At 45.2% G+C, this 24,039-nt stretch overlaps 2 protein-coding genes across 3 annotated transcripts in view; one reads left to right on the plus strand and one right to left on the minus strand.

The window, feature by feature from the left end:
• The window catches only part of rhbdf2 (rhomboid 5 homolog 2), a gene marked incomplete in the record, with an annotated part of 57,458 nt that extends 33,906 nt beyond the window's left edge, over positions 1–23,552 (minus strand). The window contains 2 exon segments of the mRNA NM_001097204.1: positions 10,913–11,073; positions 23,446–23,552.
• LOC100487148 (extended synaptotagmin-1) lies at positions 8,990–15,998 on the plus strand. 2 transcript variants are annotated; one of them, XM_031894303.1, is made up of 17 exons: positions 8,990–9,606; positions 9,944–9,979; positions 10,094–10,228; positions 10,485–10,783; positions 10,961–11,050; positions 11,714–11,769; positions 11,889–12,009; positions 12,392–12,553; positions 12,785–12,867; positions 13,102–13,150; positions 13,269–13,358; positions 13,449–13,544; positions 13,720–13,791; positions 14,208–14,303; positions 14,429–14,575; positions 14,738–14,883; positions 15,013–15,998. In XM_031894303.1, the coding sequence occupies exons 4-17, from the start codon at positions 10,781–10,783 to the stop codon at positions 15,143–15,145; spliced, it is 1,344 nt and encodes a 447-aa protein (XP_031750163.1). In that variant the 5' UTR covers positions 8,990–9,606; positions 9,944–9,979; positions 10,094–10,228; positions 10,485–10,780; the 3' UTR covers positions 15,146–15,998. The 2 variants fall into 2 exon arrangements, with proteins under 2 accessions (XP_031750163.1, XP_031750162.1); XM_031894302.1 differs by having other exon boundaries at positions 13,269–13,544.
• Positions 23,553–24,039: the final 487 nt, after the last annotated feature.

Below are 24,039 nucleotides of genomic sequence, written 5' to 3' on the forward strand. Positions count from 1 at the left end.
TAGGACAAGGTGGTGACAGTAGGACAAGGTGGTGACAGTAGGACAAGGTGGAGACAGTAGGACAAGGTGGAGACAGTAGGACAAGGTGGAGACAGTAGGACAAGGTGGAGACAGTAGGACAAGGTGGAGACAGTAGGACAAGGTGGAGACAGTAGGACAAGGTGGAGACAGTAGGACAAGGTGGAGACAGTAGGACAAGGTGGTCATAGTAGGACAAGGTGGTGACAGCAGGACAAGGTGGTGACAGCAGGACAAGGTGGAGACAGTAGGACAAGGTGGTGACAGTAGGACATGGTGGTCATAGTAGGACAAGGTGGTGACAGCAGGACAAGGTGGTGACAGCAGGACAAGGTGGTGACAGCAGGACAAGGTGGTGACAGCAGGACAAGGTGGTGACAGCAGGACAAGGTGGTGACAGCAGGACAAGGTGGAGACAGCAGGACAAGGCGGAGACAGTAGGACAAGGCGGTGACAGTAGGACAAGGCGGTGACAGTAGGACAAGGCGGTGACAGTAGGACAAAGTGGTCACAGTAGGACAAGGTGGTGACAGTAGGACAAGGTGGAGACAGTAGGACATGGTGGTGACAGTTGGACAAGGTGGTGACAGTAGGACAAGGTGGTGACAGTAGTGCATACATGTTGGCCAGCCTATTAGCTTTTAGCAACCAATTTAATACATGATTGTTATTTTATGATTAACTGACTCATTTGCACAATATAAATCTGTTCCTGTGTGTAGAAGAGCACAAATGGGCCATTATATCCAACTGGGCTGCAGCAGCACCTTCTACACAGGCTCCTCTTTGTCTTCCTCTGCTGTAATGCATTTGGAATGAGCCAGTTCATGCATGGTATTAGGACCACGGTCTATTCTGAATTTAGCGGTGACTAAATCATTCCGGGACACATACAAACTACACTTTCTCTTCCATGACACATAGTTTAGAGGGGAATTAAACCCAGTTTTATAACCATTAGCCCTAGTACCAAGTCCCCCCGCCGCCTCCACAGCCACGTTACCACCACTGCTGAAATATTTACTATTTCCCTCATACTTGCTGGGTTTAACACTGGCATTGGGATTTAGTTCCCCTTTAAAATGTTAAATGTCACAGTGGTAGGCTGTTACTAGTGAGGGCTTTGTTGTCCCATTGCCTGAAGGCGGTTTTGCATTGTGGATGTAGCACCCCGTTTGTAAATGAGCCCAGAACGTTCTCCAAGGGTTTGAAAAGAGCTATATTATTGTGAAAATGTAATATAAAAATAATATAAGGCTGCAAATTTTTTTTTTATTGGATCAGCATTTATATATACAGCATTTATAGTCATGTTGGAGTAATACATAACAGTTTACCATCTGCCAGTCTGATGCAAAGATTTGAGTTTGGCAAATGCCAAGAGAACGCCACTTGGCTGAATACATTATGTCAGTGGTAAAGTTAGACTCGTGGTCTGGGGCTGTTTCCATGGTTTGGGCCCCAGGTTCTATTGGTGTTACTGTTCCTTTAAGGCCACAGAGTACAGTGACACCAATGGCAAATCTGTGCTTCTTATGTTGAAGCAGCAGTTAATGGCTTTGGCACAATAATGCCCCCATGCATAAAGGCAGATCCTACAGAAATGGGAAGAACCTGACTGCACAGAGCCTTGACTTCAACCCAACTAAACCCATTTGGGATGAACTGGGATCCCTACTTTGAACCAGGCCGGATCCCCAACATCATTGCCCAACCTCACTAATGCTCTTGTTCTGAAGTGGAATCCCACAACTTTCCAGCTCTCACTTTAAAGAAACCTCCTTCATTCTTATGGCAATGGATGCCCTCATTCCTTCTGGGAGCTCTGCTGATTAGGGGCCAGAGAACTGCCATCCCTTGTATTAGGGGCCCTCGCTCTGTACTAGTGGCCCTTATCACAAGGAGACAATCCCAACTTGCCTATCATCATATCTAGGATCTTCTATACTATTTAGTAGATCCATTATCTTTCTCTGCACTAAAGGTGTCGTCAAGCGAGCGGATCTTCTCCTGATATCCCCCACCTATGGGTGGGCGATATCGGGAGAATCCAGGCTAATTCGATCATTTGGCCCTGGGGCCAATACGACGGGTATAGGAAAAGTCGATCCGACTACATTTTTTAACCTGCCCAATCGAGATCTGGCCGATTTCAGGACAGATATCAGTCGGGCAGGCCCTTCGGTAGTCCCCATACACGGGCCGATTAGCTGCTGAGTTGGTCTAAGGGACCCATATCGGCAGCCAGCATCGGCCTGTGTATGGGGACCTTTAGGATTTCATATCTTGCTACACTACATCATCCCCATGGGGCATTAATCAACTTTTGGGTCAATGTTGGCCCTGCTTTTTGGCTCACACTGGATTACACCTGATGCTGCACGTGCTTTGTGCTCCTTTAAGCAGTTTAGGGAGCGACAAAATACCCGACAGTTGTTGCATTTTGTTCTCTTGCCGCTGGCATCTCCGCAGTCCGTTCGCTGGCACGCCCTACAGGAATACCTACATGTATGGCCTTTGCCCGAATGTGTTGCATGGCAGTACTCACAAAACCCACAGACCCCAATAAATGCCCTTATGTTTTTAACCCCATAGTAACGACCCTCGTGCCGATAGACGAACAAAACCCTCTTCCTGCAGGGACCTTGGGTCACGTGGTAATGCACTGCCCCCTGTTGGCAATAGACAATTTTGATGGTTGCATTTAGGAGTTTTTCGAAATTATGGACTTCACTTAAAGCGACAGGACGATCATGGGGAATTCCTAAAGTACAATGGATCTTCTGGGCCTCCTTTAGAAGCATAAAGTCTTGTGTGCCTTTCGGAGCTAGGAGAGCACAGAGGCTGGAGGCCAGGGACAGGTTATTATTTTGGTTTAAATCGTAAAGCCATCGTTTTTTTATGCTGATGACATGATTGTACGGGATGGCGTCAAGACGAGCACGCGTGAGATTGTGCGTACTTAGCCGCGTTATGATAACGGTCAATGCTAAAGAGCCATATATAAGGGTTTTAGGGTTACTCTGTAATAATTCCACCACGTTGGTTATAAAAGACTGAGCAACAGAGTAATCCTCGGACATTCTGATAGAACATAAAACCTTGTTGAGACTTCCACACTCCAGACGTAATTCCACAGTATCACTGGCTCTCAGCTCCAGTAGTAACTTGCCCAGCAAGCTCTGAGTAGCACCGCGTATTGCCTCCACCGCAGCCACTGGGTCACCCACCTTATTGATATTAGCAAACTGCAGCTGTTCATAGAACTCAGTGACGTTTCTGGGCTTGAGGGTTCTATGTCTCAGTTTGACGCAGTCAAGGAATACGAGAGCGTCAGTACTACTGTGATATCTCTCGACTGAAGGCTGTTCTGTGTTTTCAGGAGTGGCCGTGACTGGGGGCGCAGTAGGTGACTGTTGCTTAGATAAGTTGGGGGTTATAATTGATGCAGGTATTTTACCCTCTATTTGAGGGGTTTCAGGTGTGGTAGGCACTGGGGGTATAATTAATGGCTGTTGTTGGGAGAAACCATCACAATCTGCATGAAACCAATCCTCCTCCATCTTAATATTTTCAGGTACAGTTGCAGCTGGACAAGGTGGTTGGGATAATTTATCACCAAATGCATTGTGGGTCATAGGCATTTCCAACAAACCCTCCTCTATTTTGATATTGTTGGGTATGGTAGCAGGCACAGTTTGTGGTTGGGATAATTGGCCACCAAATGCATTGTGGGCCATCACCGCTGCCTGCATTTTAATGAAATCCTCCTCCATTTTAATATTTTCTGGCACAGTAGCAGTTGCTGTCTGAGACTGTAGTTGGGATAACTGGTCCCCAATTGCATTGTGGGCCTGGGCCATAGCTGATATGGGCATTTCAAGCAAATTGTCCTCCATTTTAGTGTTTTTATACATAATATCAGTTGCCGCAGACTGCGGGTGTGATAAGCAATGTCTGGGGTCTAAAGGTAACAAAGCTATTGTACATGGAGCATCTGTAGATTGTGCCGCCATGACAGAAGCGGAACGGTGCTTTTGTGGCAAAGGATATTGTCTGTTTGCTCGTAGTATCCCTGTAGCTCTCTTTACCCTTTTAGCTCTTAACTTGTATAAGTTTTTCCTCGTAAGGCGCGCCCCTGCGTCATATTCCGGCGTTAGGTCCGGATTGCTCAGTGGGTTCTTTTTAAGTAAACATAACCCGACACGAAAAATAAAATTGCAACCGCTCAGAGTTTGCTTTAGGGCCCTCATCTTGCAGAGCTTTGTCTCGCTGTTCTCCAGGGTTCCCACGTCTGTAAATTCAGTTACCACTGAGCTGACGGCACTGCTTAAACCCAACCAAAACTCTGCCTCTGAGCTGAGCGGTTCCAATGAGTTCTGTATACTGGCGCCCCTGAATGGAGCCACTGAATGTGCCGCCTGGGTTAATCTCTGCAATCCTTTGTGAAAAATATCCCTTGGATGTTGGAGTCTCAACCGAATCTGGGATTCTTTTAATGCCCTGTGCTCTTTGTCACTCACTAAATTCATATTTTCCAACTTTGTCACCACAAGATTGACCAAGTGGTTCAACTCTAGCCAGGAGCGTAATTCGGAACAGAACCATCTGTTGGTACTGGACATCTGCCCACTGTCCCAAGATTGTCTCTGCGCCATTTTGTTTTTGGAGAAGGAACAGTCCTGCTTTAGAATATTCTACCTCTTGGCATAATTTCTTTTAATGGTGCTATGTGTACTTTGTCCTTTTATCCTTCTATTACCTGATTGGGGCAGGCAATTAATATTAACCAATGGTATCACAAGCCGCTGCAATCCAGAAGGTTTTACTCTTCAGTCAGTGACGCCTTCATGGTCCGAAATGATTGTGTATCTTCCCAGATCTCAATACAAAAGAAATAAAAAACAAAATGAATTCTATGCTGCAATGGGAAAATTGGGATGTTTGGCCCCGAGTTACTGCTGGTTACAATACGCCCTTTGTGGCTAATGGAACACATGAAGGTTTGTCTTTGTGTTAATTCTCTATAAAAGTTATGATAAAACAAGAGAGAGGGAGCAGGTAAAGGGAGGAGTCAGAGAAGATATCGGGGGAACTGCACTCAGGGGCCCCAAAAGATGCTAAAGTGCAATTTGGGCCATTGGCTTGGGGTGGGGTGGATAATGGATGGGGTTTGGCTTGGGCAGATCAAGGCCATGGCTGTACATGTGTTCTCTCATTGTAACCTCCTTTTACTAGTTGGGGCCCTATGAGATAATTATTGGGACCCCTGGGGGGTACGGTTATGCTAACTTAGTTGCTTAGTTGTATGAGATCCCTGACTCCTAATGGCAGCCCCAGACTGGGCCAGTAGGGCACTGGAAAAAACCCAATGGGCCCTGCAGGCCCAGACCCGATCCCTGTTGGTGCACCCCCAGGCCACTGATCTTCCTCCCCCAATGCCCCCCAAGGTAACAATATTGTATGTGCGCTCGGTGGTTGGGAGGGCAGCAGGGGGCTGTAGCGGGGCTCTAGGTTGGCAGCCCCTGTAAGCCCAGCACCCCTGATTCAGAGCTCAGCAACATTTGTGTAGAACAACACAGTATGTTAAGTTTCCATCCACTTTAAACAGGAAAATAAAGCAATGCCACCCATATAGTACAAATACACATACATACATCATTACCCCTGCCCCCATAGAATTTATACACCGTGCCTGATGCTGCTAGCAGGGCAGAAATAGGATCTGTGCATTGTTTGGGCTGAAAACTGCCCCTGCCCCTCTGCTTCTGCCCTGGCACCAACACTGCATGGTGTGGCACTGCCCTCAGGCTAGAGATTTGGGAAGAACTGCAACATCAGCATCTTACCCTGTCTGTGATGCCTCTGCTCCTCCCCTGACCCCAAGTATACTCTTCCAAACAGCCCCCCAGCCCAATAAATAGTGACTATGGCATCTTACAGCAGCCCCTCTGGCATTTGCCTGAACCCACAGATTGCCAGTCTGGGCCTGGGTCCTGGCATTCCAAGTACCCAGAGGCCAAAACAGCCCCCCCAGCCCAATAAATAGTGACTATGGCACCTTACAGCAGCCCCTCTGGCATTTGCCTGAACCCACAGATTGCCAGTCTGGGCGTGGGTCCTGGCATTCCCAGTACCCAGAGGCACAAACAGCCCCCCCAGCCCAATAAATAGTGACTATGGCATCTTACAGCAGCCCCTCTGGCATTTGCCTGAACCCACAGATTGCCAGACTGGGCCTGGGCCCTGGCATTCCAAGTACCCAGAGGCACAAACAGCCCCCCCAGCCCAATAAATAGTGACTGTCTATGGCATCTTACAGCAGCCCCTCTGGCATTTGCCTGAACCCACAGATTGCCAGTCTGGGCCTGGGTCCTGGCATTCCCAGTACCCAGAGGCACAAACAGCCCCCCCAGCCCAATAAATAGTGACTATGGCACCTTACAGCAGCCCCTCTGGCATTTGCCTGAACCCACAGATTGCCAGTCTGGGCCTGGGTCCTGGCATTCCCAGTACCCAGAGGCACAAACAGCCCCCCCAGCCCAATAAATAGTGACTATGGCATCTTACAGCAGCCCCTCTGGCATTTGCCTGAACCCACAGATTGCCAGACTGGGCCTGGGCCCTGGCATTCCAAGTACCCAGAGGCACAAACAGCCCCCCCAGCCCAATAAATAGTGACTATGGCACCTTACAGCAGCCCCTCTGGCATTTGCCTGAACCCACAGATTGCCAGTCTGGGCCTGGGCCCTGGCATTCCCAGTACCCAGAGGCCCAAACAGCATTTGCATAACACTGCCATATTGGTTCCAAGCATCAGAAGCATCTCCCTTATATATTTACCATTATCATGATGACAACACTCCCTTTGCCCTGACCTGTATTAGCCCACAGTGCCCATTATGTTCCTCTATCAGTAGCACAACTCCCAGCTCTCAGCTAAACAAAAGACCTTAACCATACGGTATAATAATCATCAATTCAGTGGTGTCAGCTTAATATTTAACAGCCAGTAAATGAGCAATGCCACTTGCATGTAAGAGAAAACAATATTTATAACACAGGAAAGAAGAATTAAGGAATAAGTATAAATACATACTTGCGGTTGGCCCTACTGAGCAGCCCAGAAGGGATAAGCTACAGCAGGAGAGTCTATGGGAAGACTGGGAAGTGTCACAGCCCCCTTCCTGCCCCCTTTGTACTGTATGGCAATGCTGCGTTCCTTTGTAAATAGATTCCCTGGGGGGAAGTGAGGAAGGAAGTGAAGAGGAGCATTTGCCCACGTGTGTCTGTATAGTGCAGGGGTCCCCAACCTTTCTTACTCGTGAGCCACAGTCAAATGTAAAAAGACTTGGGGAGCAACACAAGCACCATAAAGGTTCATGGAGGAGCCAAATAAGGGCTGTGATTGGCTATTAGGCAGTCTCTATGCACCCTATCAGCTTACAGGGGGCTTTATTTGGTAGGAAATCTTGTTTTTATTCAACCAAAACTTGCCCCCAAGTCAGGAATTCAAAAATAACTCCCTGGTTTGGGGGCACTGAGAGCAACATCCAAGGGGTTGGGGAGTAACATGTTGCCCCAAAGCCACTGGTTGGGGATCACTGGTACAGCGGTACCTTCCCTGTGTGCCCAAATACCCCCATCCTACCCCATCTATCCATATTCCCACACCCCACATAAGGCTGAGGATTGGCTTCTTCACTTTCCAGCTGTTACAGCCCTAGGGCGGGCGATGCACATAGAGACCAATGGTATCAGCTACTGTAATATTCTATGGGTTTATTAAGTCAGAACTGCCTATGACTAAGTACTGTTGGGGCATGAAACGCATAAGGTGGTGCAATTATGTTTTTGAATTTCCTTTTTTTGATTTTTGTCAAGTTTGTATGTGTATCTTTATTTATACAGCGCTACTTATGTACGCAGCACTGTACAGTAGGATACATTAATACAAACAGGGGGTTAAGATAATAATAGGTAAAACTTTTGGTAAATCATTTAATCTGCCCTTTAATCTGGGGTCTGTGTCCCTATTACTTTGGCCCTGTTTGACTGGCCATTTGGGATCCCTTTTCTAAAAATGTGAATTATTATAGAGCCCCCCCCTTGTGCTTCTACAGTAAAGGTGCTTCATGGGGATAATAAGGACTGGTTATGGAATTTGGGAACAATAACTAGTTATGAGTGAATTTTTCCGGCAGGCATAGATGTGAATTTCCACATTTTTTTGCGGTCATGTCAAATTGGACGCGGTTATGAAAAATGGGCGCGTTTGCGGCGTTTGGGCGTGGTCACAGTAAAATTGGGTGCAACTGTGCCAAAAGATGGGTGCAGGTGACAAAAAAATCTTGTGACAAATGCGTTTTGCGGATTTTTCGCCGGTTCGGGACAGATTCGCTCATCACTAACAATAACTATTATGTAAGGGCTTTATAACCCAGAAGCACAGGCGCAGGGCCCTGTCTGACAGCGGCATCAGTGTAACATTCTCACTCACAGTTATATTTCTTACTCTTATATTACTACAAACACCAAATATTACAGGCAGTTTTTTTTAATTTCATCCCATTTCCCTTTGAAATGGTATATTCCATGCTGCCTGTTTGGACAGCAGGTTGGTATCCCCCTGTGTGATGCCATGACTATGGGGGGAGCAGCTTCCCCCCCTCTGATAAGGCCGTTGGTTATATTCATACAGCTACAGGGTTTCAGGGTTCTGTTTAACTGATTCTCTGCTGTAACGCTCCAGTAAAAGTAAACAGCTGCCTTTTATATGAAATGGTATATTCCATGCTGCACAACTACTGATTAGCAGTGTATCCTCGTGTATGATGACATCACAATGGGGAGGGAAGCTGTGATGACATCCCAATGGGGAGGGAAGCTCTGCTGTGATGACATCACAATGCTTTCGCAGAGGCTTTACTTTCCCTTCTCAAAGCCTCAGGCATTTGTTAGCTGGCAGGGTAGAAGGAGCTTGCTCCTGAAACTTTGCCGTCCAACAAATTTAAGATTTTTCTTGATTTTTAATCTTATTTTTTCAGAACTATGATTTTATTCATATTTTTCTTACTTAAATGCTTTTTAGCTATTCTTTTTGGATTTTTCCTCAATAACAAGAATATGGCCATATACAGTGCTTTGACCGGGCTGATTTTTCTTTTTCTTTGGCTTAAGAAATTGCCCAATTGGCAAAATGCACGTAATCACCTAAATTCCATACTAGCGATTACACTGTGCACCTTGGCCGTACTGTATGGATATTTCCAGGAAAGAAGGATTGTGGCCACGCCCATCTACAATGTTTTTACTGGGCTGATGGTAATTTATTATTGGCGAAATAAGTTGTTCCATTACCAAAAAGTTCATAATCGTCAAAATTCAGTGATACTGGCGATAATATGCTCTTTAGCCATACTTTACGGATATTTCCAAGAGAGAAATAATGCGGTCATGCCCATGTACAATGCTTTTGCTGGGCTGACTGTCCTTTTTTATTGGCTAAAGAAATTGCAGAAGTTACAAATTGATCGTAATTTCCCGATTCCTGCAATAGATGTAGACAAACTAAAGGAAGGAAAGAAGGTAAGTGGCCGATACTACTGATAATATTTACTATATTAGGACTTTGCATTAGATTTATTTCTATGTTCTGAGGGATTTAGCTGCTTAACTATAACTAATCATAGGATTACATGTATGATATGAATGCTGCTGTTGCCATGACAGCCTCTTAGCCCCCCAATATAATTAACAGACTGTGATAAAAGAACCCAATCTTTTTAAATCTGCTGTGATATCTGTTTCCCTACTTTTCATTGGTGTTTCTATTTCAGCTGCTCGGCAGTACGTTAGTATGAATGCGAATGTGCAATAACTGAACATGAACCCTAAAATTCTTATTTTTTCTCCATCTTTACAGGAATTCATTTACAGTGAGAGCAGTTTCTTGAACACGGTAAGTACCATATTGTTTAGGTACAAAAGTGGCACGTGTGGCTCGGAGTGGGACTGACCCTGCCATTATACCCTATTATACCCCTATTAACTGTGTGTTACAATCTTTCCCCAGCTCATCAGTGACATCTGGCAACAAATTGTGCATTTCGCTAATCACACCATTAAACATGATTTTGAGAAATTCGTGCACAAAATTGTCCCAGGGCTCTCATGTTTAAGAATAAACCATGTCGACCTCGGCAAGAAGGTAAGACCCCCTCCTTGTATTAACCCCCTCAGTAAGTGGCCTGCAGCATATTCTTTAGAGTGAAATCTGTTTATTTTGTCAAAATGAATATCTGTATATCTGTATCTATATCCAAAGAGCTTGATTCCAAGCCACAAAGGAGATATTTACAGATATAATGGAAAACCCTTTCCTTCCGTTAGTTTGGCCACATTGGATCTCTCCCGTTTAGAGATCTCTTGTCCAACTCTCTATAACGCTCCTGTGTTCTATTCAGGCTCCGAAAATAACCGGGTTGGCACTGGAATGGACGAAGGACAGAAAGCGCCTCTCCATTGATGTAAATATTGAGTAAGTGGATTGCATGGAACCCATAACCTTGTGCCTAGTCCCTCACAGCCCTGCCCAATATCACATATACAGTCCTTTCTATCCAGCACCTCCTATTGCACCCACAAACCCAATCCTCTGCCGGCCAATAATCCTGTCTCTGTTTATTGCAGATTTAATGGAGATATCTCGATCAGAGCATCACTCACAAAGAAACTGGTCAAATTTGGAGTGAACGGAGTTATGGTGAGTGCCCATACATGCCCAGATCTGACTGGGTGACCCACAAGTGCACAAGCCTAAGGGTTGGGGGGCAAAAATTATTTTTGTTGGGGGGGGGGCTGGCATGTGTAGTTTCACCACTGGTTATGTTACCTTTTCTATCCTGCAATTAGTAATTGAATTCCATTTTCTCTCCGGCAGTTCAAGGGAAGAATCCGAGTGTATCTAGAACCAATCCTGGACAAACCGCCATTTATTGGCGCAGCCACTATTTACTTCCCTGAAAAACCGGTAAGTCATCGTGGAACTTGTTCCTGTAGAGAAAAGGGAGATACAGTGAACAATTTGGGAATTTATGGAAAAATAATGGCAAAAAAGAGTGAAAAATTCTAGAAAGGGGTGCTTGTTAGCTATCACACTATTGGCTACCTGGCTAGTAGGGCTTCTCTACTTATATTAGCCACACCCACTGAGGCACAGGGAAGGCTGATTTTTAGTTTGGGGAGGAGAGACAACGTGGGGGCATTGAAGGGAACATTTACCCTTTTATAAGGGGCATTTCCTTTTTACATTATCTTAATATGATACATGGGCAGGGATTGTTCTGCTTAGACTCTCGTGTAGCTACACATTCAATCATTCAGTAGATACTACCTTTGCCTCTAGGAATTCTTCCATAATTTAGTTCTGTTTATTCATAGGAGTGTGGGAACGTAACAATTAGGGGCAGATTTATCAAAATGTTTAGAGTTTAGAGCTAAATATATAAAAACTTACCCACGCTCTATACTTTTTTATTAAATACACTTCTAACAATCCTATAGGAATGACCAGAAAGTGGGTGAATTTTTCTGTAGTAAAGTCTTAGCTCACATTTTGATAAATCTACCCCAAGTGTGTAATATGTGGCGAATCTGCTCCCGATTAATATCATCAATGTGCTTTTTTTGGCAGGATCTTCGTCTTAAATTCACGGGCCTTACAAGACTGGCCAATCCCACTATGATAAAGTAAGTACCCCCTTGCCCTGTCTCCTGCCCCATCCTGTGTGTAGCTTCCCACCATCTCTATACGGCCTCTAATGAACAATTGGGGCTCATTTCTATGTTTTTCTTTTCGTCTCTTGCAGCACGTTCGTACACAAAAAGATCCTAGAGGCAATGGGAATGCTTCTGATTAAGCCAAAGGCTTTGTGCATCCCATTAGACCTGAATTATAAAACGGAAGAGCTGAACTATACAAGGACAATGGTAAGTCCCAGAATTTAGTCCGATGCCCGATATTAAGTCTGTTACTTGGTTAAGGCCATTGCTGAGGCTGCTAGGCATGGGGTAGTTATGGTAGTGCTTATTGCGTTGGAACATGGGCTGATAGATAGGGGGAGCTGTGGTATTGGGGAGGGAAATTGCGGGGGGCTGTTATAGAAGGGGGTGTGAGGACGTTGGTTCATGCGGTAGGGAGGGAGTCACTAGGGCAGCAGCCATTAAGCACTTGCCTAGGTAGTTTACACCCCTGCCTGCACCTCTCACTCACTGTAGTTACGATTGGGTGCTGTTGCAATTGCCCTCTTTTTTCTTTTCTATTAAGCACTTATCTTGACCTTGAATTTAATGAGCTTTTGTTCCTTTGCAGAATATATTCCGTATTTATGTACTGGAAGCTGAGGGTTTTAGATCTGAAGACTTCCGGACAGAAACCCTCAGTTCTTATGTTGCCATAAGCAGTGCCAAGCAAAAGGCAAGAACAAGTGTGGCCAACAACAGCCTTAATCCAACATGGCACCAGGCATTTGAGGTAGGGTTTGCTTCTACATTTATATTCACACAAATAAGTGGTGCTGAGTTAAATGGGCAGAGCTTATTGTACCCCCAGTATATATGTATCTGTAGCAGTGCATGGGGGCTGCCCTTTTCCTGCTCCTGCAGAGGCATTTTCCATAGGTGAAGCTAAAGAACAAGCTGGTACCGTGCAAGCGGTGGTACCACACACAATAAAATCTAAGCTTATTCCATGTTCTCTCCCCAGATGGCATTTAATGACATCCCAGAGCAAGAGATTGAATTCCGGCTCTTTAATGACAGACTGATTAAGGGCGAGTTGCTGGGCAGGTGAGTAGATTGAAGATTAAATATTTACAATAATAATAATAATGATAATTTCCAAGCATTCCACCAGTTTGCATTGGTTGCTGGGAGTTGTAGTTGAACAGCAGAAGAGCCACAAGTCGATGATCCCATTATGTGGTTGGAAATTTGCGGTTCTCCTGATGTTCCTAAACGCTAGCTCCCAGCTTTAAATCCATGTTTCCTTTATGTAACTCTCTCTCTCTCTCCCGTGTCTAGCTGCAGAATCAGCGTGAAGGAGCTCAAGAAACATACAAACTTGGATATGGTAAGAGATTTATATGGCAGGGTCTGATCTAGAGACCATGAGATGCCAACCCTAGGCTGGGCATGGCTGCCCTGTGATATAACTTCCCTACTGACTTCTGCTTCTCTCTCCCTTTCAGTGGCTCCCGCTGGATAATGTGGCCCCTGCAAGGCTTCACATTAGGAGTCAGCGGCTCAGACTTGTTACTGACCGTGCCGAGCTTAGGAAGGTAATGTCTGGGTTCCTTTTCTCTGGCTGCTTGGGCTCAGGGAGGCGCCTTCTGCTCTTTGCTTCATGGCACTTGTTTGTCTTTTCCCAGGTTCTGGTGGGGAACCACATGTCTCGTCCGATACAGATGAAGGAATTTTCCTCAGCGCTCCTCAGCGTGCATGTATCGAAAGGCAAGGACCTCAAGGTAAGTTCCATGTGTGTCTCTTTGCATTACTGGGCCCCAATCCTAGATGATCTGCTCCAAATAAATTTAGTAAGAGTGACATTTCATTTGTCCCCTTTTTGGCACAGTCCCAGACTCAACGTCCCTCTTTATACTCCGTCACTTTACTCTCATGTTGTTACTTTATGTCTTACAGTTACCGACTGGAAACAGGATGCCAACAACCCTTACAGAAATCCATGTCGGAAAAATGAGGGAACAAACCTTGGTAATGCTTGATATCATATTATAAATGTATTTAAATGCCTTTTTGTCCTCAACATTAGTAAGCGTTACAGCGACTTTCTGTGCTCACGTGGGGCAAAGCACAGTTACCCCTGACACCGGAATAATACCCTGTGTAGTGCAGGAAAAGCCAATAATTGCAGAACATTGGCAGTGCCTTGCTTTATGACAAGTGCTGTAAACTACAGAAGGGTAGCGATAGATTTCCCATAAGTGGGTGGTTCTGGGAGAGAGCGGGAAACACAAGGGCACAACTGTAGGTGCTCATGGGAATGATGTATAATATCCGTTCAGCGCTAGGGAATATCTTGGCACTATATAAAGGATAATAATAATAATAATTACAACATATGTCCTGTCACTGCCTCCTTACTTAAACCTTTCTATCCTGACTTTCAGTATTCGCCGCTCTGTATCCAAACCCCGGATCCGGTATGGAAAGAGACTTTCAGCTTCCTAATGAAGGACCCTCGAATGGAGAAAGTGGAATTAGTGGTGAGTAGAAAAGTCCAGTTTTCCTCCCCCCCCACCTGTAACTGGAGATCGGGGCTCCTTTGAGTCCTCTTTGCTCTGCTTTGTGCCCTGTTGGTCTCTGTCCCTTACACTCTGTATTTTTCTAGGTAAAAGACAATTACCATGGGTCCCTGGGCTCTATATCTGTGCCCATCTCTAGACTCCTGGAAGCAAGAAATCTCACTATCACAGACTGGTATGAGCTCTGCCCGTCTGAGCATCGCGGAGCTATACTGGTTAAACTGGAGTTGTGGGTAAGTGAATACTCTCTCTGTAACTGTGGGTCAGTATTTCAGTGTGTAATAATTAAATAGAATGATAATAAAGGGGAAATAATATACTGATAATATGTACAGGGGCCCGGGCCGTGGCTGTTGGACAAGTCGTTTAAAACCCAATCTGGTTTTGTCCCACAGATTTTGGTTCCACCAAATGGTGAAACCCAGAAAGCCAAAGTTCCCAGCTCTCAGCAGCCTCAATGTAAGGATGTGAATAAGCGAAGAGCTGGCCCCAGGCTGCTTGTAAAGAGGAAACTTATTTCAACGCACTACAAACCAAGGAGGTAAGGAGCATTGCATTGTGGGAAAGTACTGGGGGACATGGGGAGCCTTCTGGGGAGATCACTAGGGGACGTTCTGTATTTGCTGAATGAACAGATGAAATAAATCTCTTTCATTAATTCTCTGTTTAGATTTCCCACAGCAGCCACTGGCGCTACTGAAGAACCAGAACAACGGAGAGAATCAAATGGACCTGCGACATTTAAAGGGCAACTAATACGAGCAGCAAGACTTATATGCAGAGCGTGCACTCCACGGCGCTGACTAAAGGTCAGGTGACTTTTCACCTGATTTCAATTGTGACGCAAAGACAGCAAATCTGAGACTTTTACTACGTACCTCCCAATTGTGCCGATTACGTCAAAATGCCCCCAAAAGTGGGAGGGACCTTGGGTGGATTGGGGGCATTAATTGGCAACTGGACGACACCTAAAATGTCCTGATTTTGGAGGGGAGGTGCGCTAAAGCTCAGCTGGGTCAGATACAGACGTTTATACTGCCCAGCAAAGAAAGAAGAGAGATTTGTGGATATAATGGACATCACTACTATCTGCTGCCTGACCTCAGAATGGATACCAATGGTGGCCTATCTGCTGCCTGACCTCAGAATGGATACCGACGGTGGCCTATCTGCTGCCTGACCTCAGAATGGATACCGACGGTGGCCTATCTGCTGCCTGACCTCAGAATGGATACCGACGGTGGCCTATCTGCTGCCTGACCTCAGAATGGATACCGACGGTGGCCTATCTGCTGCCTGACCTCAGAATGGATACCGACGGTGGCCTATCTGCTGCCTGACCTCAGAATGGATACCGACAGTGGCCTATCTGCTGCCTGACCTCAGAATGGATACCGACGGTGGCCTATCTGCTGCCTGACCTCAGAATGGATACCGACGGTGGCCTATCTGCTGCCTGACCTCAGAATGGATACCGACGGTGGCCTATCTGCTGCCTGACCTCAGAATGGATACCAACGGTGGCCTATCTGCTGCCTGACCTCAGAATGGATACCGACGGTGGCCTATCTGCTGCCTGACCTCAGAATGGATACCACCATCTTTTCAATTCTATTGTTAATACTAATTATTGCTGTTACACTGTAACAATTACTTTTTCAATAAAAAGTTGTATATATATATAAAGGAGTAGTTCACCATTTAAATGAAGTTTTAGTATAGTGTAGGCATTAAAGCAGAAGGAAAGGTTGGAATCACTGGGGTATATACCCTTCTTCCACTCCTTCGTCTCGCTAAGGCCCTGGGCCGAGGCCTGTGCAGTATAATGAAGCAGCAGGGTGTTTGCTTAATGTTTGGCTTTTCACTCTGCCAAGTGATTATAGTCATTGGGGGTTTCTAACATTTAACACCCCCTCTCCGTTGGATTAACCTTTCCTTCTCCTTTAATGCTGAGGCCATAGATCTGACTAGGTTGCCCTGAATCGCTATTAAATAGAGCCAGGTCTGGTATCTCAGTCAAGGTGTTAAGAGTTAAAAATAAACATCACTTGGGGGTGCAGGTCAGTTAGAGGGCCCCAAGCTGAAACAAATGCAGGTTAGTGGTGCAGGTACGGCTGGCAGGTTGGCACGGCTGGGTTTGCCTGATTAGACCCATATATTATATGGCAATGTGCCATTAAGCCCAAGGGCCTAACTAAATACTAAAGTCAGGTGTTCCTCACACCAATTATGTGCAGAAATACCAGGGACAGAGAGCACAATATTCATAGTATCTTCTCCTGCATCTTCAGTAACCCCAGTAAATTATGGAGCTTCACCTCCCCCCCGACAAGCCCATTAGTCACTTTGTACCTAATAGCACTGTCCAGATTATTGTTATTTATATAGTGCTGACACATACACCAGTGTTTTACAGAGATTATACATCATTCCCATCAGTCCCTGCCCCAGTGAGCTTACAATCTAAGGTCCCTATTACATTCCCATCAGTCCCTGCCCCAGTGAGCTTACAATCTAAGGGCCCTATCACATTCCCATCAGTCCCTGCCCCAGTGAGCTTACAATCTAAGGTCCCTATCCCATTCCCATCAGCCCCTGCCCCAGTGGAGCTTACAATCTAAGGTCCCTATCACATTCCCATCAGCCCCTGCCCCAGTGGAGCTTACAATCTAAGGTCCCTATCCCATTCCCATCAGCCCCTGCCCCAGTGGAGCTTACAATCTAAGGTCCCTATCACATTCCCATCAGTCCCTGCCCCAGTGGAGCTTACAATCTAAGGTCCCTATCACATTCCCATCAGCCCCTGCCCCAGTGAGCTTACAATCTAAGGTCCCTATTACATTCCCATCAGTCCCTGCCCCAGTGAGCTTACAATACCTAATACAGTACCTAATAGCACTGTCCAGATTATTGTTATTTATATAGTGCTGACACATACACCAGTGTTTTACAGAGATTATACATCGTTCCCATCAGTCCCTGCCCCAGTGAGCTTACAATCTAAGGGCCCTATCACATTCCCATCAGTCCCTGCCCCAGTGAGCTTACAATCTAAGGGCCCTATCACATTCCCATCAGTCCCTGCCCCAGTGGAGCTTACAATCTAAGGTCCCTATCACATTCCCATCAGTCCCTGCCCTAGCGGAGCTTACAATCTGTGGTCTCTATTAGATTCACACACACTGGGGGCAGTTTTATAAGGTGACAATTAACCTGTCTGAATGTTTTTGGGGTGTGGGAGGAAACCCAAGTACCCGGTGGAACCCCACACAGACACAGACACAGATATTGCCCTGCTATAATTAAATCTAGGGTGCTGGTCCTGCAAGGCAGCAGTGGCAACTAGTGGGCGACCATTCTGCCCAAATATTTATCTGCCTGTCAGGAAGTAACCAGCCTTTGGGCTACTGTCTGTTCTCCCCCGGGGGGGACTGGACCACTGGGATACTGGGGAAAGTCTAGTGGGCCCAGGACTAGTTTGTCAATTATGTTCTCATAGTTTAACTGTTTTCCCAGCAGCATGTGTGGCACTAGCCTGCTATCTACATGAGCCCGTGATACTGTATGAGCGCCACCAGACTTTTCATCCCACTTTTGGTTTCATTCCCAGCACAGACATCTTATTGGTTATACAATTTTTGTCTGTTGTGTGAGAATTGTGTTTGTGACAAGCTTGATCCAACTGGAATGTCTCTGCTCCAGTTCTGGCTGCTCTCTACTACACATGGTAGGATCCATTCTAAACGCTATAAGGAGGCGGCCATCATTCCATTCTTTGCCAATTGCTCTTTGCTTTGGATGCTGAGACAAACATAACCCACTGAAGCCATTTCTACATTTGCATGTAAATGATAAAGGCACCGCTATTGTGCAATGGTGTGCATGCTTTCTCAGCCGCCCGCTGTGTGCTGTTGGGAAGTTATCTGCTCCAGACATCTGTTCAGCCCCAAACTTTACACAATCCCATCAGTAGTTTTGCAAAATGCAATTTCTAAACTTCCGGCGGGGGTGAATTCTAACAGAGCCGAGTCAGCTCCAGAAATCATGAGAAATGTACAGTGAAATGGAATAAAGGGGAAGGCTGCCTGCTGAGAGATGTCCTCTTCATTCCCTTACACTGTGCTTAAAAGGAATATATACTGCAGCTAAAATAGGATTTATTTTCTCCAGCATTAGCTTTCTGAAAAATGTACAGAACATTCCTTCTCTGTATATTTGTATTTATACATATGGGTAGGGGGTGCCATAGTGTTTCCCTTAGACAGTACAGTATGGGGGTACAGCTTATTGTGTGCCCAGAACATTCCTTCTCTGTATATTTGTATTTATACATATGGGTAGGGGGTGCCATAGTGTTTCCCTTAGACAGTATAGTATGGGGGTACAGCTTATTGTGTGCCCAGAACATTCCTTCTCTGTATATTTGTATTTATACATATGGGTAGGAGGTGCCATAGTGTTTCTCTTAGACAGTACAGTATGGGGGTACAGCTTATTGTGTGCCCAGAACATTCCTTCTCTGTATATTTGTATTTATACATATGGGTAGGGGGTGCCATAGTGTTTCCCTTAGACAGTACAGTATGGGGGTACAGCTTATTGTGTGCCCAGAACATTCCTTCTCTGTATATTTGTATTTATACATATGGGTAGGAGGTACCATAGTGTTTCCCTTAGACAGTACAGTATGGGGGTACAACTTATTGTGTGCCCAGAACATTCCTTCTCTGTATATTTGTATTTATACATATGGGCAGGGGGTGCCATAGTGTTTCCCTTAGACAGTACAGTATGGGGGTACAGCTTATTGTGTGCCCAGAACATTCCTTCTCTGTATATTTGTATTTATACATATGGGTAGGGGGTGCCATAGTGTTTCCCTTAGACAGTACAGTATGGGGGTACAGCTTATTGTGTGCCCAGAACATTTCTTCTCTGTATATTTGTATTTATACATAAGGGTAGGAGGTGCCATATTGTTTCCCTTAGACAGTACAGTATGGGGGTACAGCTTATTGTGTGCCCAGAACATTCCTTCTCTGTATATTTGTATTTATACATATGGGCAGGGGGTGCCATAGTGTTTCCCTTAGACAGTACAGTATGGGGGTACAGCTTATTGTGTGCCCAGAACATTCCTTCTCTGTATATTTGTATTTATACATATGGGTAGGGGGTGCCATAGTGTTTCCCTTAGACAGTACAGTATGGGGGTACAGCTTATTGTGTGCCCAGAACATTCCTTCTCTGTATATTTGTATTTATACATAAGGGTAGGAGGTGCCAAAGTAGAGGGTACATATTACAGTGTATAGGGAACATTTTTCTCTATATTGGCATTATAAACATGACAAACCCAGGGCCATTTCATACGAGACAGAGCGAATACAAAGAGCAATCTATAAAAATCCATCTTCTGGAAGGCACAAGGAATTGCATCTCAAATACAGATTGATGACATTAATTTCAGCAGATGGAGCTTCCCCAGTCGCCAATATACAGCCTGATATATCTAGTTTGCAGTAGAGAATGGATATTCTCTCAGGGGCTGCTCTCTTACCTACTGATTATACAGGAGGTGAAGCTTGGGTCTGGATGAAAAGGGCTGTAGATAGTGATAAACAATACATATTTATAAATATATATATATACTACCACGTCCAGCCAGAGACAGAACTAGATAGTAGAGGGCCCCTAAACATAAATATACTAATATAGGACAGACTATAGCAAGTGAATAGGAAAACAGAGAGATCAATAAACCTTTACCATATTATTCTTATAAACCACCACATGAGGGAGCCCCCTGACCTCTATACAACACAGCGTGAATCTCAGCCTGTGAAAATCTTTGTTGTCATTATTTTGTTCCTCCACAGTTAAATGGGTTTTTCCTTAAAATACTAAATTACAGTAGCTACAGAGCCTGACAAAAAGTATGCTAAAACAAAGAAAATGAGATATACTTATTTAAAAAACAGATCAGAAAGGATCTGTGCCACTGTGACAGAATGCTCTGTTATACAGATAGCTAGAATCTCAGCCATAAAGCAGGGCAGGACTGCTGCTTACAATGGGGGGGATCAGATAGGATCTGTGCCACTGTGACAGAATGCTCTGTTATACAGATAGCTAGAATCTCAGCCATAAAGCAGGGCAGGACTGCTGCTTACAATGGGGGGGATCAGATAGGATCTGTGCCACTGTGACAGAATGCTCTGTTATACAGATAGCTAGAATCTCAGCCATAAAGCAGGGCAGGACTGCTGCTTACAATGGGGGGATCAGATAGGATCTGTGCCACTGTGACAGAATGCTCTGTTATACAGATAGCTAGAATCTCAACCATAAAGCAGGGCAGGACTGCTGCTTACAATGGGGGATCAGATAGGATCTGTGCCACTGTGACAGAATGCTCTGTTATACAGATAGCTAGAATCTCAACCATAAAGCAGGGCAGGACTGCTGCTTACAATGGGGGGATCAGATAGGATCTGTGCCACTGTGACAGAATGCTCTGTTATACAGATAGCTAGAATCTCAGCCATAAAGCAGGGCAGGACTGCTGCTTACAATGGGGGGGGGATCAGATAGGATCTGTGCCACTGTGACAGAATGCTCTGTTATACAGATAGCTAGAATCTCAGCCATAAAGCAGGGCAGGACTGCTGCTTACAATGGGGGGATCAGATAGGATCTGTGCCACTGTGACAGAATGCTCTGTTATACAGATAGCTAGAATCTCAGCCATAAAGCAGGGCAGGACTGCTGCTTACAATGGGGGGATCAGATAGGATCTGTGCCACTGTGACAGAATGCTCTGTTATACAGATAGCTAGAATCTCAGCCATAAAGCAGGGCAGGACTGCTGCTTACAATGGGGGGATCAGATAGGATCTGTGCCACTGTGACAGAATGCTCTGTTATACAGATAGCTAGAATCTCAGCCATAAAGCAGGGCAGGACTGCTGCTTACAATGGGGGGGATCAGATAGGATCTGTGCCACTGTGACAGAATGCTCTGTTATACAGATAGCTAGAATCTCAGCCATAAAGCAGGGCAGGACTGCTGCTTACAATGGGGGGATCAGATAGGATCTGTGCCACTGTGACAGAATGCTCTGTTATACAGATAGCTAGAATCTCAGCCATAAAGCAGGGCATGACTGTATTCTTGCACTAATAGGCTTATTTTTTTAGAACTTTTTTTAACATTTTAACTATATCATTTGAGATTATCTATCAGAAGTGGAACTAAACAGCTAGGGACCTGGAGTCGAAATCCGCATATCTATCCCAGCCCTGGAACTACCTGCTATTCATATATTGCCACCAGCTTGATGGAATCATTGCCCCCCCTGGGGCCATAACTATTGACCCCCCAGTATTTACACCCATGTAATCTATAGCAGACTGTATTATATTACATTTTGTTTCTCAGTGAATACTTCTATAGCTCTCGGAATATTTTTCACCATTCCTTTCCGCCTTACAGCCATCTGTGGGTTATTTTATCTGAGCGCTTGTGCTCCTTTAAATTGATACTACCCAACAGCAGGTCTAATGAGAGTGAGTTTCTGTCCAAGTGTGTCTCTGTGTAGGTTTGTGAAAGTGATGTGAGTGGGTGCTTGACAAACACTGAAGGAGGGGGGGGGGGCAGGAATTCCAGAGATAGAAACAGAAATTGACAACTGGCTCATCCCGCGCCTGCCCGACGCTTAGCTGCCACTCATGTTGTTTGTTATGTTTTACGTAACGCAGCATTGATTATACATTACTATTTAATTGTTTGCATTGCCTGGAACTCCTGCCACCCCTGTCAGCTGAAGCATGATGGAATCCGACTGGGCTGCACAGAACTCTGACCTTTGCCCAACTGAACCCCTGTGGGATAAATGGAACCCTATGTGCCAGGCCTGAAAAGTCCCTCATTTCCCTTTGATCTCCTGCACTGAATGCTTAAAAAAATACAGTGTTTCTCAAACTTAATTAAATAAGTAGCTTTTGGCAGAGAGCCCAGAGAAGGTAACAAGCTACACCTGCACTTACAATTGTAACTAATACTAAACAAGCCTCTTGGGGGAACTGAGACTTGCAGCAATTTGACCTTTTTTAGCAAAACTGTAATAACACATAAAACAAGGCCCCCAGAAATGTGTTCAAAATGTAAATAGCCCGCCAAATTTTGTAAAAATGGGAGAAGTAGTTAGGGGGTGTGGTCGGAAAAATGGACGTGGTCAAAAAATTAGCCGCGATACACACAGTATTTCATTTTGTCCCTCTTCACACTTTTTAAATGTTGGAAGGTGTGCCCACTGATTCAGTCCGCTCATCTCCCCCCCATCACAGCTGCAAGGAGGAAGTGAATTATGTGCTGGGGAGGGGGTTTTGCATCACAACTGGGGTGGGGGGCCTACAGGCGGCAGCCCTGGTGGGCCCCAGACACCCCAGTCCAACCCTGCCAATCTTACAAATGCCCTTACGGTTGAATGGAATCAACTCTCAGCAACCCTGTTCCAACATCTAGTGGGAACCTTTCCAACAGAGTAGGGGCAGTTATAGCAGCAAAGGGAGGGGCAACTTCATATTAATGCCCTTAGTTTGGGAATAAGATATGGGATAGGCAGGGGTCCCCCTTACTTTGGTAATATAAAAATGCAACACCATGTCAGTGCTGTATTTAGTACTATATATATATATGCACCGGACCTAACCAGTCTGTGGAAGTTACATCACATGCATGGTGGGAGTGACATAACTTCCAGTGTGTGATGTCACTTCTGGTGTATGTGATGTCACGCCGGCCAAAAATTACCTGCTGGCCCGTTACCCACCCTCCTAGCTCTGCCACCGGATTTACGCAGGTAGTGTTTGGCAATAGCTGGGAAGTTTTTTTTATTTTTATTTAAATTTGCCGATTATAGAGGCACCCAAGGGCCCCCCACCCTAGGCCCAGGCCCTTGGGTGCCTATATAAATACCGCCCTGCACCTCATCAGAAAATTAGCATTATGATGCAGATATTAATATTCTCAGATCACCATGCTCTTCGTTTATTTCTTACAGTTTCTAAATCAATTCACTTTTTATTAAACTTATCTTACTGTTTGTCCCCTCTGCTATTCATCTTCCGCTCTGTCCTTGAATCACTGTCAGGTTGCTAGTGTCAGTGGGAACATAGCAACAAGATTAAAAACAAAACTTGCAATCCTGCAGAACAAAAAAGAAAGATAATTAAAAAAAAAAATTAGACCAATTGCAAATTGTCAGAGAATACTGCTATCACTACAGATGACTAGGAGTTTATTTGAGATCAGACAGTTTTCCTATTATGACTTAAGGCACAGGCGCTGCAGATGTGACAGAGCCCTGCTGGGGTGGAACTCAGAAAGATGAATGATCGCAGGAGACCGATAATTATCAGCAATGCCATATGGGAAATATCAGAGACAGAGATTAGAGGGCCATTATGCTGACAAATTGGGGATATGGCACAACAGTGATTGGTGTGCTCTTTTTTGTATTAAAATATGGCATTGCCATCCCTGAGAAAATTATTTGTTGAAAAGATATTTAATCCTTCATATAGCTATGCAAGCAGGCCCGGGCCAGCAATCTGTGGGTTCAGACAAATGCCAGAGGGGCTGTAAGGTGCCATAGTCACTATTTATTGGGCTGGGGGGCTGTTTGGGCCTCTG

This window comes from Xenopus tropicalis, chromosome 10 (genome assembly GCF_000004195.4).
Source record: "Xenopus tropicalis strain Nigerian chromosome 10, UCB_Xtro_10.0, whole genome shotgun sequence".
Classification (NCBI taxonomy): Eukaryota; Metazoa; Chordata; class Amphibia; order Anura; family Pipidae; genus Xenopus; species Xenopus tropicalis.